The sequence below is a fragment of the Dermacentor silvarum genome, chromosome 2 (assembly GCF_013339745.2).
Source record: "Dermacentor silvarum isolate Dsil-2018 chromosome 2, BIME_Dsil_1.4, whole genome shotgun sequence".
NCBI lineage: Eukaryota > Metazoa > Arthropoda > Arachnida > Ixodida > Ixodidae > Dermacentor > Dermacentor silvarum.
Window position 1 is genome coordinate 159,564,672 of NC_051155.1, and position 17,511 is coordinate 159,582,182.

The 17,511-nt window shown below is 46.1% G+C and overlaps 1 protein-coding gene across 1 annotated transcript; it reads right to left on the reverse strand.

Moving 5' to 3' along the window:
- Positions 1 to 4,279: 4,279 nt before the first annotated feature.
- Positions 4,280 to 17,036, reverse strand: LOC125943555 (uncharacterized). The gene is made up of 6 exons (XM_049662949.1): positions 16,571 to 17,036; positions 12,926 to 13,137; positions 10,004 to 10,115; positions 5,795 to 5,879; positions 5,395 to 5,486; positions 4,280 to 4,482 (listed from the first exon to the last, which is right to left on the reverse strand). Exons 1-6 carry the CDS (start codon positions 16,938 to 16,940, stop codon positions 4,280 to 4,282), a joined length of 1,074 nt encoding a protein of 357 aa, XP_049518906.1. The 5' UTR covers positions 16,941 to 17,036.
- Between the last annotated feature and the right edge of the window lie 475 nt (positions 17,037 to 17,511).

Consider the following 17,511-nt stretch of genomic DNA (forward strand, 5'->3'; position numbering starts at 1 on the left):
CTCCTGAGCTGATAAAACACGATAATGCCTCGCTCCAGGTCGAGAGTTGTTCTTGCCGGTTCAGCTGACCACATTAAGACCGAGGCGCAATGCACAAAATGGCGTACAAATCAATTTCGGAGATCGCTGATAAATCATAGGTTCGCGATGTCAGAACCTGGAGCCCTTAATTACACTGTCTGCCATAGCTCAAGTGGCCCCCTCATAGAAGTCGAGGCTAATCAGTCAACATCATCACGATGCCGAGTTACACTGTCTGCCATAGCCCAAGTGGCCCCTCATAAATGTCATGGCTAATCAGTCGAGATCATCACGATGCTCAGTTACACTGTCTGTCATAGCCCAAGTGGCCTCTCATAGAAGTGAAGGCTAATCAGTCAACATCACCACGATGCCCGGTTGCACTGTCTGCCATAGCCCAAGTGGCCCCTCATAGAAGTCAAGGCTCAACAGTCAACTTCATCACGATGCTGAGTGCCATCGTTGCCATAAATTTTCAAGTGCACTCCAGAATACTACACAGCACCGTACTCGAAGCACATAGCGGTTCCACATTCTAGCTGGTTTCCGATCAAATCGGTTCCACTCGTCGATCTTGCGACACTGGCGCACTTTGTTCAGAGCAGTCACTGCACATATAGTACGATGCCAAGGTGGTATGGTGTGTGCCGCTTGGGTGGTAACCATGCGGTGCCCGACGCCCTTCTCTAAACATGCGAACGCGGCCTCGCAGTACGAAGCGAAATGCGGCTCAAGAGCAACAATCCGTGAAAATTCCGCACACATTTTGTATGTTCTTAAACGTCATCAGCCTACTTTTATGTCTACTACACGGCAAAGGCCTCTCCCAGTGGTCTCTAATTACCCGTGACCTGTGCTAGCTGATTTGAAATTATGCCTGCAAATTTCCTGATTTTATTACTCCACCTAATTAAGCGGCCTTCCCAGCTCCGATTTGTCCTTTTAGTTTCTAGACTACCCCTGTTTGCTCTCTGATCCACAGTGCTCTCTTCCTCTCTCTTAGCGTTATATAGGCAAAACATTTTTCGTTTCATCGCTTGTTTGAGTGGTCCTTAACTTATTCTCACACTTCATAGTTGACCTCAAAGTTTCAGCCCCATATGATAGTGCTGGAAGAATGCAATGATTGTACGCTTTTCTTTTCAACGACAGCGGTGAGCTCCTGGTCACGATTTGGTAATGCGGGCCGTATGCACTCCGACCCATTTTCATTCTAATGTAAATTTCCGTCTCATGATCAGGTTTCACCATGAGTATTTTACCAATATAATCTTACTCCTCTACAGACTCTCTAGCCTGACTGTCGATCATGTATTCTTGTTCGCTTGGCAGGTTATTCAACATTACCTTTGTTAACCTAGTCTCACACTTTCTCGGTTAAGGTACTCAATCAATTGTTGCAATGTGTCCCCAGCGTTGCTGAACAGGACAATGTCATCGCCAAGCAGTAGGTTGTTGACATATTCGCCGTTGATCATCGCCCTCGACCCTCCCAAGTCTAATTCCTTGAATACTTCTTCTAGGCATTCAATTAATGTAACTGGAGACATTGTGTCTCCTTGCCTGACAATTTTCTCGATAAATCTTTTTCCACGTTTCTTGCGGCTAATTAAAACTCGTGAAGCCAAAACTATCACTGAGGCAGAGTCGAAGCCTGAGAAGTTGCGGATACGTGTGCTGTGTGATGGCAAATATGGAAGTTAAACATAAATGAAATAATTATGAGTTGTCAGCCGTATGCCGCAAGCATCTGGGCCTTTATGTGAAGTTCGTTCAGTCCTTCAGTACGATCCCTACGATATGCACTTACACCGCTAATTAAATAGAAATGTCGTAGCTTTGTCCAATCGCACTGAATTCAGTGATCGAACTGTGCGCCGCCGGGAGAGCGCATAAGGCAGCATAATTCGAGCGACGTCAATGCTGATCTTGCTGATACGACGCATTTTAGTGACCGCGCTTAGCGTCGGGCACGCTCCACGTTGTTCGCTTCACGATACCGGGCCACTGTGACCGGCTTTATCGCGCCGTCATGTTGACCTGACTACTGCGCAGCAGGCGCGGAGCATCGCAAGACTGTTGCCGCCTGAACGAAAATTCTTGCGCTGGATTCACAAACGCCTATCAAGGGTTTCTTAGGTAAGAGTAAGTGAGAGGAGGAAACTATGGAAAGAACATTGCACGAAGCGACTGAAAGACGTGAGTGACGTCATTTCACCCAGGACGGATGTGTCTGGGTTCTTTTTTTTTTCTTTTTTTTTTGTCATCGGCTTTTACCGTTGGCTGTTGCCTGTACTGGCTTTGTGTATGCAAAACAAAACGTCGTGGTGTCTTTATGAGCGTTATGCTGCACTCGTTTTTGCCAAAAACAGGTGTCTCCGGTTATGCGCCTCTTTGTGGTTATAAAAATAACCACAAAGTGGTTATGTGCGTGTGTGTGTGTGTGTGTGTGTGTGTGTGTGTGTGTGTGTGTGTGTGTGTGTGTGTGTGTGTGTGTGTGTGTGTGTGTGTGGTGTGTGTGTGTGTGTGTGTGTGTGTGTGCGTGTGTTTGTGTGTGTGTGTGTGTGTGTGTGTGTGTGTGTGGACGCACGCAACAATTATTCGCTTCGTTCGAGAGATGCATTTTATTTCACATCATCACAATGGTGGTGCGTCATTTTATGTGTCATTTCTTCTTTTTATATTTCATCGTATAGACACGGTCTCTCCACTGGGTCCTAGGTGGGAACCCAGCCCAGCAATCTGCCGGAAATAAATAAAGTTCTTCTCTCTCTCTATTGACGTCCCGCATCATATCCTAGACAGAATTGCCATCCGTCGTACACATACGTTGGTTCACACCATAGGCCACATAATGAGCAACACCATGGGCACCGACACCACGTCACTTCAACTTTGTCCTGAATTAAAGCTATGAGCTGTATACTAGGCACAATACAGAAGACGACAGCGAATTGTGCAGCAGCAACAAGTTTTGATAACGAGAAACGTTTAGGCGTTTTTTCATTGTTTCATCTCGCATGGAGAATGTTTCATCTCGCCTTCAAAACGTTGGAAAAAATAATCATCCGCAGCCCTATGAGCAAGGGAAAGCTCAAACTAGAAAAGAAAATACGATAGAATTGGGCTCCAAACACATCAGTGACAAACTTAACGGTTGTCAGGGACGGACACTGCACTTATTTTTGCTAACACCGAATAGAGTGTCATGACGACTATGAAAATTCAGGCTACTGCGCGCATACAGAAACACAGTCTATCAGACGTAAGGTAAGAGTAAGAGTAAGAGCAGCGCGTGGGCGGCTTCCTTATTCTTCGTAGCAAACTCGCCACACAGCATTAATGTTACTGCCTTCCACAGCAGCCCACGCTCAGTACAGTTATGCACTGAAACAGACCAATGCACTTTGGGATGACAAATCACAGTGCGCCCAAATAGATAAGCATGCGCCATCCTCAGCTATCAGTTGGGGCCTCGGGTCAATTAGCCGCAACAGCGCGTTCCAACGCTTGCCTGCGTCAGCACGAGCGGCGCAGAGAGACATAATGATGTTCGTAAGACTGCTGCACACCTGTCGTAGAAATCTCTTCTTAAGTCGCCACCTGCGACGGCTGTTTAGGTTTTGTGAATCGACTTACGCTTACCATTGGTGGAAGTACTCAAGTTGGCACCTGTGCTACCCTTACATAGATGCATTTTTTCGACTACAGCACTTGTCTTTGCAGCGGCGATCAGCTTACTGATCTTACGAACAGTTTTAGCTTTGTGAGTACGCTTTTTTCGACAGATTTTTCTTACGCCAAAATTTGCTCGTTAGTTCGCTTAGTGAATTACGCCACTTGTCTTTAGGAAGCGAAATTTCTGGCGTTTATTTGCTCCTCCCCTCGCTTACTGCTTCTAACGATGCTTTTCGGCTGCTTCAGCACGCGATCATTTTCGTCAAGCTCGTTTACGCAGAGCCCTATCATCAGCGGTCTAATACAGAAAATTTGTTTACTTCAGAATTGGGCTCATTACGGCATCATCCGGCTAGATATAAATTTATTAGGCGATAGTATGCGTAACAACACGCTTTCTTGCTCTGCAGATGCACTCGGGCGCATGTGCGCTTGTGGTCTCAGGAGCGCGAGCATTTCTTCAGCGAGGTTTCAGTCGTGTTACGATCGACAACCACCCCACTAGCAGTCTGCCTGGTCTGGCTAACGCCGGTATGAAGGTAAATAAACAAACAAAACCAGAAGAAAGAAGAAACAGAAGTCAGGCACGCATGACGTACTCACACCACGTGTCAGACATTACTGCGCCGCAGTGGCCGAGGGCAATGTGGACGATGGCGTAAAACCGCATGCCGTGCAGAAACTTCAGGGCGTAGTGGTCTGGCTTATTCTTGTCAGCAACCTTGAGCAGCACGCGTGTGTTGGACGTCGCCGAAAAGGCCGTGATGAATTCCAACAGAGCACCTGAAATGAAGTAGCACGCGCACCCTTCTGTCAGGTTGGTAACGAAATGCATCTATTAGAACGATCAGAGCGCTATAAAGGCTTGCACGAGCCGTTGAGTTACGGCAATAAAACAGGATTCACAAGACCAGGCGGCTCGCGCAATCAGTCCACAGAATGGCGTAACGAGCGGCAACGAATCCCGCCGCCAGCAGCGCGCGGGCGGCTTCCTTGCATGCGGCGTTATTCGGCGGCGCTGTAACTAGATGGTGCTCGTTCACATGACTGAGCGCTGTCGTGTGAACCCCGCTTAGTACCAGTGGGATGGATTAACAAACAAATGAATGGATGGATGGATGGACGAATGCATGACCTTAGGACTCCTATAGATATATTCTATCGGCTCTATTTATTAACCTATTCAGCGTCAATGACGTACCAGTACGTTTCCGCGTTTTGGTCCCGCCGTATTCCTTTAGACGTTCCTTTTCTCAGATAGGAATGTGATGACCAAGGGAGCACTTGCCAATATCCATGTCATACTTCTTTTTATTTCTGCACAACCAAATATAAACCCTTGTGTTTGTTATATGGTAAATCTACGTTGGTTATCTACAAATCTACGCGGGGGATGCGTCACCTCTGAAAAAAAAGAAAACTGACACTTAAAGGGGTAACCTGCACGCATCTCCCTTATTACGCCTCTCCTTTCTTCAAGGCATGACCTACAGCGCCACTAGTACAAACATAATCGATGGTTACATCGATGCGAACTGGCGTCGAATTGGACTGTGCTCTAATAACATTCTATCCAGCCGAGAACACTGCCTACAAGTACAAAGCACCAAGTCGAGCAACATGCTTCTCTAAATGTGTTTTTCACAGCCCTCCCTTTACGGTGTCGGGAAATATAGAAAAATACACTGTACGTACTGCGATTTTTCTCGCTCTTGGGCACTCGGTTCATGAAGCAGTCGACATAGGTACCAGCTGCGACGGCGATGAGCAGGAAACCTAAAAATATCCTGTAAGTCGGGGCACCGTATATTTAGTAAAGTGCTTCAAAAGCGACAGCTTTGTTCCTGTGCCAGCAAAATGATCAAATGTTCATATGTGAGCAAAAATGGTAAACCTTTATGCGGTGATAATGTAATAAAGTTCAAATAGATGAACTAAATAGTCGTGCGGTTATTATCTTATTGACAATGTACTTCATTGCCATTTCTTGAATTACGTCACAATTCAGAGTTGCCGACGGCCAAACAAGTTCCTATTAGGTATTGTGTGCTATCAGCACGTAGGCTCCACACAAAGTAAAGTTCAGTCGAGGTACCAAATTCCAATTTCTCTTCTGCTCCACGGTTCCGGTTCCCCCGTTACGCAGTCAGACACTTCGATGCGTATGAAAGGCGGCGTCACTGAAAAGGGAAAAAATGAAAAAAGTTATGGGGCAGTACGCACGCACTGCGAGAATTGATGTGCTCTGTGAAAAAAAGTCCCCTTCGTAGGGAAAAACACGCTATAATATACTGCCATCCTCCATCTCCGTAATTAGAAAACATAAGAGTTAGGACAACAGATAATCGGTGTTATGGAATGTCCTTTAATGTCGCCTAGCAACCGTATTCAGCAATACTGACTTATACCGTAATTTACAAGACAGACATGCGCGCAAGTCACTTTACTGCTTCGAAAGTTCATGGTTGTGACAAATACCGTTGTAACAGATCACACAGTTACAGATAACAACACTATACCGGGTTTTCGAAATTAAGCTTTACGGATTTTTTTAAATCGCCTGATAGCATTATTCTTATCGTTGAGCTAGGTTATTCGAAAAGGCGGACATTAGTAGCACGAGAAATTGAAACAAACATTCCAAAAATTAAAAAAAAAATTGTAATTCTCAGTTAACTACATTGCCACACATATGGCAATTTACGAATTGTACCGATCAGTAGAAATTGTTGCTGGGCGAATTGGTTGACATCTGAGGAAAGCATGGTTGCGCTAACAGGAAAATAAAGACTTGGAAAGAAACCTAGGAAATGATAGGTCAGTGGGTACTCATCGATAAGTACAAGCTCATCGATAGGTACCGATGAGCTTGTCAGGCGTAGTCATTGGAATGAATTTACAGAATGACAGCAGTTTGGAGATATGCGCCATCAAACTCGCCGTAAAAATGCACTGTTGTTCTACTTACTTTTTTACCAAAATGCTGTTTTATACATTGAATCACAAAAGTAAATGGAACGCCCATGTATTTTGTCCCACACTTTGGGAAATAATATCTCGAAACTGGTGTCATCCTGGAAATACGTGATAAACCTGTATCCTGTGAGAAACCTATGAGAAAGGTTTCTCGTGTCATCCTGTAAATACGTGAGAAACCTATGAGAAGCGAAGGACACACGTCACTTCCGGATACATACCAAGAGCCAACCCTACAAGTACATACAGCCATGCTCTGAGTGGTATTGACTGATCCACAATGCAGGTCGGCTTATTTTTCAAGAATTGAGGCTAATTGCCGGGTGCATATGAAATATGACTGCCTCGATCTACTTGCGTTGGGGTGATGTAGCTGCGCTCAGCCGTTAACTGAGGATAGTTGTGAAACAAAAGAGTCTTCGCAATAGAAGGGCGGAAAAGAGGGTTTATTACCCAGAGAGCCATTAACATACGTCCATATAGTAGCTGTTGAAATCAGTCGTAAATCGCGACGCACGAGCGCACCAGTTGCTCTCACGCGCTAGTCCACGTCGCGCTCTTCTTCCTCTAATATTTACTCATAGTAAAGAAACAAGCGAAAATGACCTCGATTCCAGTATTCACAGATGTCGACGTGAAACGGACATAAATTCCGTTTTCAGTTATACAGAGGGGCCCGTCCATGTAACCAACACATTTCTTATTCAGTTGAAATAATAACGGAGCAAACACCCCACGAATGCTTGAAGCGGAAACATTCCGTGCTTTTACACGTATTATGTATTTACTCACAACCGCCCCGCAGAAATTCAGCCATCCTTGCGGCTTAGGATGTAGAAGAAGGTAAATGGTCATGGTAGGAATTGAGACCCAGCACGGGGTAGAGGTGACGTCGACGCCGTCGCACGTCGTTAGACGGAGTGTATTCATTTAAAGTGGATAAGTATTGCAAACTCAGGTGCTGCAATTCGTAAATTGGAATTTGTGCCGTGAAGTAATTAAATAAGAAGATAATTAGTGAATTATGGTCTATTAGTTGAATATGTGTTTCCATTTCTCATGCTAGTAATGACCGCCTCTTCGAATAATCGAGCTCAAGAACAACAATAATGCTTTCTGCCAACGCCGATTTAAAAAAAAATCCAGATAGCTTAAACATGATCACCCTGTATAGGCAGTAAGGCGTATGAAATGCAGTTTTCTGGCGATCGACCTCAGACATCGGGGCCTGACAGAATGCAAATCTAAGGTTGACAAGAATTGTGCTCGTTGAAAACTTCAAGGCCATGGTCAAAGCGTGGCACAGGGTAGACGTCTTTCAAGATTATTTGTACAACGGTAATCGATGCAAAAGGAGCAAACCCATCTTGCGAACAAAAACGACAGTCGATGCTCAGGAAATGTTAAATGGTTGAATGACGCCGTGACAAAGGGGGAATATCGTCGAACTGATCGTCAATGACACGGCGCTCTTCGAAGAGCGGAGACATGCTACGGTCTTTGACGCAATGGCAGGTCTAAACCGGTGCTAACTTCGACGTGGTGTGCCCAGTCGCTGCTGAGAAATAACTCGAAGGGGTTTTGAACTTGTGGTAAAGGTGTAGCTCAGAACGTTGGGCACGGCACCTCCACCAACTGTTACTAGGCTCATCTGCAGCGTGATGTGGCAGCGACGCTAGGAATTGGAACGATGAGGCAGCGTGATGAACAGCCTCAAAGCGACACCAGCGATAAGAAGGGCGCGCAGCACGTTCGCGATGCAGCTGTCCTGGTTGCATCGTAAGTAAATCAGGTGTGCGCTCGTGTTCTTCCTTACACGCCCATCTCCAAAAAAAAGGAAATTTTCCATACGGAAATTCTCGTACACTTAACATGATACCCCATTTACGTGGGTCGAGCTTCTGTGGAAGCAACTCGGCGATGAAAACGACGCCGTCTCGGTCGAAGTGAAACAGGCTACAGAGCTGTGAATTACCGAACACGACCAAAGGTTGAGTACATTTCATAAATACATGCTCGCGTTGCAGAATCAGATGGATGCTCACAGAGAGAGAAGCCCCCTGTGGGAAATGTTCCGCCCACTGGGAGCGTGTGGACGGTTTCGTTTTGTCCCCATGCGTATGAGCAAGGGAGCCGCACAAGGTCACGTTGAGTGCCCAACGCGCGCTTGCCTGGAGGTGTCTGGAGGCAGCGTCGTTCCAACTTGCAAAGGCACGGAGTACCTTTTTTACTGATCAGTAAATATGCACATGGGTAAAACGATTTTTGCCAGCGGCTCCTGTTCTTTTTTTTTCTTTTTTTACAAACATTTGTTTTGTATACCAGAAATTTTGTGTTTCAGTGCATAATAAAAAAAATTCTAATGTTATCACGTCTCTAACATTGAAGACCTGTGTCAGCTCTGTATCATCATCCCAGCACTACCGTTGCCTTGAGAATAGCAGAATCCCTACGCTTGCAGAATAGCAGAATCCCTACGCTACGCTTGCTAATAGCAGAATCCCTACCCTGGCCTTGAAGGATTCACCAAAGACTTGACTGCTCAGGTCAGAATAATAGGCATGTATCTATAAGCTGTGAAATTGGGCAGTGCATTTCCCGTCGTGCCTTTTTTTCTTATCATGCACTTGCATAACTTGAACATGATATGGCAATGTGCAGTGCGGTGCACTGTTTCAGGGAACACACTGACTTCCAGCACATACAAATTTTACCCTCTGGTAAGTAAACAATCACCCATCCTTGCAGCAGCTGACTTATGGTTGGCGGCGCTTGTACCTTTCTACAGCCCCGGAGTAGCGCATGGACATATCTTGAACAGGCACTTGCCACTAGGCCGCCAACAGCGTAAGAGCTGTACATCAGAGTGTTCCATTTTACAGTGAACCACACTATATATATATATATATATATATATATATATATATATATATATGTATATATATATATATATATGTGTGTGTGGTGTGTGTGGTGTGTGTGTGTGTGTGTGTGTGTGTGTGTGTGGTGTGTGTGTGTGTGGTGTGTGTGTGTGTGTGTGTGTGTGTGGTGTGTGTGTGTGTGTGTGTGTGTGTGTGTGTGTGTGTGTGTGTCTGTGTGTGTGTGCTGTCTTTTTGTTTTTATTGTTGGCGATTTTCGGAACTATTGTATACCGCAGACTGCACTTCACCTTGTATGTGATAGAAAGTTACTTTGTGGCTTCCTTCAGCCATGTCTAAGACGCATTGTAGCAGTTGCTATGGACACTAAAAGAAATGCTAACGTTAAACACAACATTTTTCAGCACCCATTTCTAATCGCCGCGTAGAGGACTGCGTATTGTACGCACCCGTGGCCACCAAGGCTTGCATGTCTTGTTGGTTGCAGTCGTCTAAAGAGCATATTGCCAGGCGACCCATAGGAAGCTTCGTGTAGGTAAAATACTTCCTGAAATATTGTAGCTGAAAACAAAAGGCAGAAAATGATTGTGAGAAACAAGAACTCATACATGAAACCAGGGCCTTTGTGCGGCATGAAGGCACACTTCCCTATATTATAGCTTCACAAAGTAAGGGGCCTAATAATTTACCGACCACCTCTTAAGCAACCGTAACGATTGGAGAAACGATGGTAATGTTTTAGGTGAGTTATTTACGCTAATTTGTTAATCTTAGCTGAAAAGCTAGCTCCGACACTACATTTATTGGACTTAGCGTTATCAGCTAGCGCAACATTTTCACTGGTGCTACCGGCTTTCCACCAGCCTAGCGACGAAAAGTGTGACACGGCCACTCGTTGCCTGACATGTCGCCTGTCAAAATCCTGCTGACGTTGCTATTCCTAGGTTCTGTTTTTGATGTTGCTCTCCCGTAACCTCTCATGAGAAATTACTTGAAGTCCATCTACTGCTCCCTGCTTTACGGCGCTTCTTATATGTTTCAGAATGCAGCACTGTATACGAAGTGGAGCGGCAGCTCAGGGGTGGGAGCACGGCATGGCTTGCAGAAGTTTTCACGTGAGTCTTCGGTGCACTGTCACGCGTGATAACACAACCAAAAAGAAAAAAAAGTAAAACCATCAGTAAACCGCGCAGAGAAAGGCAAGTTATCTTTCTGCACAGAGTCCCTCGATCCGCGGATATGTTAGAGAATTGCCAGCTATTCACTGGCAGCTGGCACTTATGTAGCTGTTAGATGACAATGTTATTTGATCACAATGGCACGGCGGCTACGGCGTGATGTCAGTAATTTGATCACGGCTGTATGACAACGACGGTGTATGGACTATGGCGTGACAACAAAGGGATGACGAACGTGGAATCACGACGACGATGTGACGACAAAGATAGGATGATAATGGGTTAACGACAATGCAATCGCTACGACAAAATGACGACGCGCTATCGATGATGGCGTCACTATGATGGAACCATATGACAATGCAATGACTGCGGGAGAGTAACAGAGAGATATATATAAAAGGAAAACAGGCATGTTAATCAGTGAAGAGTCCAGTTGGCTGCCCGACGCCGGAGGAAGGGAGAAGGTGAATTGGAAGAAGGCAAGGAAATAGGGATATACAGAGACTTCAGAGATAGACAGACCTGCACGGACACCACTACAAAGTCAAAGGCGCTCGCACAAGCCAGACGTTCTCAGAAAGTATAAAAGTGCCTTCATTGCCTTCTGAGCCGATGATTGGTGGGTACGGTGTTCTACTCTTTTCTGTTCAGTCAAAAGACGATCACCTAACTTCCTAAATTCGTTGGACATAGATTGTATTAGTGCTCCAAATCGAGGACAGCGGCACAATAGGTGGTCAATGTTCTCCTCGTAAAAGCAGACGTCACAAGCAGGACTTTCAGCCATTCTAATTTCTGCTGAATTAGCTTTCGTGAAGGCAACTCCCAACCACCACTGACACAGAATAAACCTTTCCCGTCAGTGCAGTCCGACCGCAGGTCCGAATTGCGGCGAAGGGTTTATTCTGTTCATTCTGGTGCGCCTTGCATGGCCGGTGTTCCACTCGGCTCACGAGAGTGTGCGTGCTAGAATGCGAAGTTGTCTCGCAGCGTCTGTTCTTGAGATAGGAATGGGGACTCAGCTGTCTTCTCGGCTGGACGTCTGAACTTATCCTGCATTTTTTGCATAAGTATTCACATGTGCATTCTAATTACTGCACACGTTATAATCTTTTATTGTACTTTCCCCCCAATACGATGCATCTAGGGGTCTGTAAGGTATCTTTAAATTGAAATTCCTAAATGAATACGGCAAATTCCGGTCATGTGTTTTTTTGGCACATTATCCACATGAGGGGCCAAGGAAGTATTTCTGTCAATAACGACCCCCAGAAATCTGTTACATGTACTGTACGAGCTCAGCTGTCCGTCAACGTAGATCAGATATGAAGACATTGGTTTCCTCGTAAATGCCTGCATACGTTTCACGTGATATTTAAAGTCCTTGTTCCCGAAGGTAGGATGATGTACATGTGGCTCCCTTCTGAAGCCATGCGCGAAGCTGAAGTCGCGTCACAATCGCCGTCCAAATGCATATGTCGTCGGCATAGATGGAGAGCCAAACGGTGCACGGAAGGATGTCGACGACTCCAATAAGATGTTAGATTGAAGATTGAAGAGCATTGGGCTCATTATTTTGCCAAAGGCACCTCACGGTTAAAGTAACGCTGGGAGGTTGGGTAATCCTTGGTAAGTATGAAAAAGGATCTCGTTTGTAGGTAGCTAGTAATCCAGAAATAAATCTTGGCGTGAAGCCCTACTGCCTCTAACGTGCTGAAGATCGCTTCGTGTGTTACGTAAAATGGCGGACAGATGACGACGACATGACAATGAAAGTATGTCATGAAGCCGATGAAATGAGGACGACACAACGACGGCATGCTGCTGTTAAAACGCACGTCTACGCACATGTGCATCTCCTGCAGCCACGCACAGCCCTAATTCGCACTCTAATCGGTTTTATTTTGTGCCATGCCCGATGCTGGTCAATCGGGTCGCCCTAATTCATACTGTAACCGGTGTTTGTTTGCACTATGCCCGTTGGCTTTTCTAGCTTCCCTATCACTTGAATCGGCCGACATCTACCGGAGAAAATATTGGCCCGTCATTGCAAACTCATGACGGGCCAATACGGTCATTGACCTTGGCAACGACTAGACAAATAATTGCTTCGCATTCAAAATAAAACGCATTATTCCGTATAACGTGGGCCTCTGGAATATCACAGGAATAAAAGTCAGTCTCACTTACTCTTGGGTGCAAAACATCCGAGAATGAGCGAAAGATCTCCTCCACGGCTGAGCCGTTCGTGACATAAATCATCAGGTTGCAATACTGCCCTCGCGACAGCATGTTCCCATAGCTGTCGCGTACTACAGTGCGGAGGCACTCGTCGAATGCTCCCAAATCAGCGCGGGTGCCCTCGAACAGGCCCGTGGGGTACTTGCCGGACGCGTCGAACACTGCGCATTGAAAAATTACACTATCAGTGAGATGACAGAGTTGTCTGCAGGACTGGCTTGTATCGCTGACAGTGGCAAGTAAAAGAGGAGGGCGGTCACCAGTCCTGCCCATCACAACTCCAAAGTATTTGTATACATCCGTAAACTCTCCCAAGCCTGATAGAAAACAAAGTGGGAAGGGCTCCCCTTCTGCCCTAACCCCAGCACTACCAATGTTTCAGTAAGTGTGTGGGCACCGTTTGGCAGCCTTTTAACTGGCATTACTTGTTGGTAGGAGAGGTTCGTGGGCCAGAAGGCGTAGAGTGGCATCTGATCGAGAATGCTTTGCTCGTTGCTTCAAGCACTGTCCGCAGATGATTCATAAGACGTTAGTGCGGAGTCCTCAGCGGGGAACTTGCGTCCGTTCGCTGCTTTATCTAATCGTAACTGGCATGACCTGTGCCGCAACTTGAGCAACAATTATCGTCTCCTTTTAGCTCGTTACGATAAATATTTCTGCGGCTTTGTAGTACGAGATTAAACCGGACCCGCCGTGGTTGCTCAGTGGCTATGGTGTTGGGCTGCTGAGCAGGAGGTCGCGGGACCGAATCCCAGCCAGGGCGGCCGCATTTCGATGGGGGCGAAATGCGAAAACACCCGTGCACTTAGATTTAGGTGCACGTTAAAGAACCCCAGGTGGTCCAAATTTCCGGAGGCCCCCACTACGGCGCGCCTCATAATCAGATCGTGGTTTTGGCACGTAAAACCCCCTAATTAATTAGAGTAAACCGGCGCGGTATGCTGAGTGGCTACGGCATTACGCTGGTAAGCTCGAGGTCGCTGGTTCGATCCCTGCCGCGGCGGCCGCATTTCGATGTGGGCGTATGGCAAAAAAACATGTGTCACTTGGATTTAGGTGCCTAATAAAACCCAGCCGTCAATATTAATTCGAAGTCCTTCTCATCGGTCATGATCATATCGCACTTTGGGCACTTAAAACCCCTGAATTATAATTTTAGGGTGAGAGCACGATATAAATAGCTGCAACAATGTACCTTTAACCGTGCCTCGAATTTCACAACATTGAAAGCAGTTCATTCTGTTTGCAGATTTGAGCACGTTTAACTGGCGCAAAATGAAATTGGTGCATCAAAAGCAGTGCTACCAGGTCAGGATACAGAGGTCACGAGCAGTCGAATGTTATGGAGGTCCGTGAAGCCGGTAAACCGTTTCCGATCCTTTCCCGATGAGCACCCTACCTTGGTTGGGATTCCAATTTCCATTGCTAGATTTACAGAAGCAATCAGTGCATGTTACAGCGTGGGAATTAGTTTGCAGCGAAAAAAAAATACTGTGAAAACATTTAGAAACAAATCAATCAACAATGAATAAAGTAATCGCCGGAAAATAAATATAAATTCTGGGGTCATAAATGCCAGAACCATGCTCTGATTATGAGGCACATGGTTATGGGGATTCAGGATATATTTTGACTATCTGGGGCTCTGTAACGTGCAACCAATGCACGGTATACACGAACGCGTTTGCATTACGCCCCATTGAAATGCAGCCGCCGCGGCCAGGTTTTCATCCCGTGACCTCGTGCTTATCAGCAGTGCAACTCCGAAGCTACTAAGCAACCACGGCGGCTTAATCGCCAAAATTAAGACGGAGAAATCTCAGTACTGAAATAAATAAACGAACCAAAGAACAAGGGAACATTTTTGAAATTCTGAACAGGCACTGGAGTTATCCGTGTAGGAAATAGCAGTTCCGAAACGTATTCCGCCAACACTTCTACCTCAGCCGAAGGGAATTTGCTACACCACATCCCACACTCAAGAGACCACAAGCACTCACTTTGAGACTACTTCAAACCAATACATACCCCACACCCAAACGCCTACACTACTACATGGCGGAACGATTCCCCTGTATACAGTGCGCGAACTGTAATGAAACACTTGACCTCAAACATATGCTCTGGCCATGCGACCGAACTACCAATGCCAATTACACTCAGGACCTGGCCAGGTTCGAGGCTGCCATTCGCACTCCGGATCTGGTTGAACAACTTTGGGCAGTCCAGCAAGCCCACGACGCGGCCTCGAAGCTCAGTCTTCCGGTCCCGACGTGGGATTAGCCCTTCTATGGGTCACCCCATAGCCTTGCCGGACCAAATAAAGTTCTCCATCCATCCATCCATCCATCCACCAAGCAGTCTGACTCGCGCCGAATGCTTCTGCAAGGAAACTATACCATTTGTAGTACTTCTCCAAATAACAGTTCTACGCTAAAGTCGCAGGTCACTCTTTCATGGCATCAGTAATATAAATAAAGCTTTACGTTGGCCCAGTGAATATATCGAGAATTCGCAACGCAATGATGTGGTCTATTTCTCACACGCAGCGATATCCATCTGCTTCCTAGAAAAATACAATGCCTGTTATTTACAAGTTCCCATTTTCTAATACACGTGACATCCTTCCTCCTTCCTCAACGCTGACGCCATGGACATGTTTGCGGCTGCTTTTGACAATTGTAACACGTGCATATTTTGAGGAGTTACACATGCAGGTTGTTTTGTTATTCTTGCTAACATCCAACTTTTGTTGCCGACCATTTGAACATCTCTTATGCTCCGTATTAGAAAGGGTCTTTTTTTGTTCGGTTTTCTCAATTCGTGCCGTTTAAGGTATTGCCGTCATTCGTCCTTCTACCAAAACGGCCAGTTGGGCCAAATGGTAGCTTAACGTTGTTTAAAACAAACAGCGCGATGCAAAGAGAGTAATACAACTATTCAGGACGAGCACTTTTTGACTCCGTTCCAGCTGTCTAGTAAGTCCGTTCAGTTGAGTTTTTTTCCCATTTGCCACGTTTCGCCTGGCGAATGCAATAAACATTTAAGTCAATCAATTTCGTTCTCAATTCTCACCGGCAGGAGTCGTGCCTCCTTTTGGAGGTAGTTCTTATCTTCAGATAACCAACACTGCCGCCTAATAAGAACGAAGCACGAGAACCATAGTGAATATTATCGTTGAAATGACCAGGTTGCGCAAAAGGGTTCTGCGAATGCATTTAAATTCATGCACAATGGAGCAAGCATGCACGGTTAGGAGAAGGGAACGTGAAAACTGCGAGAGAGTGAATTTCTTGCTTCGCACTTAAAGAAGCCATCGGTGCCTGCTGGAGGCACTCATCGTGCAGAAACGTACAACTGTCTCCAAAAAGAATAGAAACACAACATTTTTCTTTTTTACGCATATCTATAGTGGCTAAACACAGATGCCCTCCATAAAAGTGTTCAACAAAACTCAAAGTTCATCAAGAAAACCTTGTTATGTATGAATTTGTTAAATTTGAGGCCAAGCATCACGCGTAATCGTCGTTCTTTAAAAAATTCGATGTTCCTTTTCATATTGAAGACGACTGTAGCGTTTCCGCAAGCACTCACATTTCAGCGCCCATGGTTCGAGGTTCTGGAATCCACGCACAGTCCGCAAGAGACCCACCGCGCACTCCAGCCGGACGTCGGCTTCTAGCAACTTTCTCCGAAGGGACGTCGGCACGTTGGCGATAACTCGGGCGATCAACTCGCGCGTCACTTGGGCGTAGTCACTCGCACCCTGATCCTCCGGAAAAGCCGTAGTCGACGTCGACATCACGGCCTCCACTCTGTCGACGCTCGAAACATCCGTTGTTGCATGCAGTGCTAACGCAGCTTGTGCCAACCATTTTGATGCTAACAGGAATAGCAAAGCGAGCATAAGTCCCTCGACTGACGTCTGCCGAAATCGAGTTTCGGAATACCGCCGAGAGAACATAGTAGGATGCAATACAGATTTGATAGGTGCTCGAACTGGATCACTCACACCACGCAGACAGCCTAGCCTGTCAGGTTGACATCGGCGCTCCTGGACAACAAAAGCATGTTTCTCTCTGCGCCTGAAACTAATGGGGACAATATTACGGGACGTCGCTGGACTAGACGTTTGCAGAGGACGCGTTCTTTTAACTCGGAAATAGGTATTCAGAAGGACTGTGGCGCAGGAGCATGCCAGCTTCTCCTTGGGGGCACAGCGAAGATCGTCACAAAAGAAGTGAACGCCAGGGGGAGGCGTGGAGCAACCTTTCTTTGAAAAAACAAAACTGCGCTCGATCAAGTCGCCTATAGAGACGAGATTGGTTCAAAGAAGCCTTTCGCATCTCAAAGAAAGAAAACAGAAGCGCCCTTGCCCTAATATCTCCGGTGCACAAGGACTCCCTAACCCTCTATTCGACTCGCGAACTCATTACTAACGGACAAAACAAAGAGAGTATCGAACAAAAAGAAAATCCTAAAGGGAAAGAACTACCGCCGGGTCAAGGATTGCACGTACTCTCACTCAAGTCTCC

Bases quoted from the DNA above. Each gene is read 5' to 3' on its own strand.
- LOC125943555 (XM_049662949.1), bottom strand. From the start codon at position 16,940: ATGTTCTCTCGGCGGTATTCCGAAACTCGATTTCGGCAGACGTCAGTC. The intron at 10,116-12,925 runs GTAAGTGAGACT...TTTTGTTTTCAG, and splicing joins CGGATGTTTTGCACCCAAGA to CTACAATATTTCAGGAAGTA. The intron at 5,487-5,794 runs GTACCTCGACTG...CCCGACTTACAG, and splicing joins AGAAGAGAAATTGGAATTTG to GATATTTTTAGGTTTCCTGC.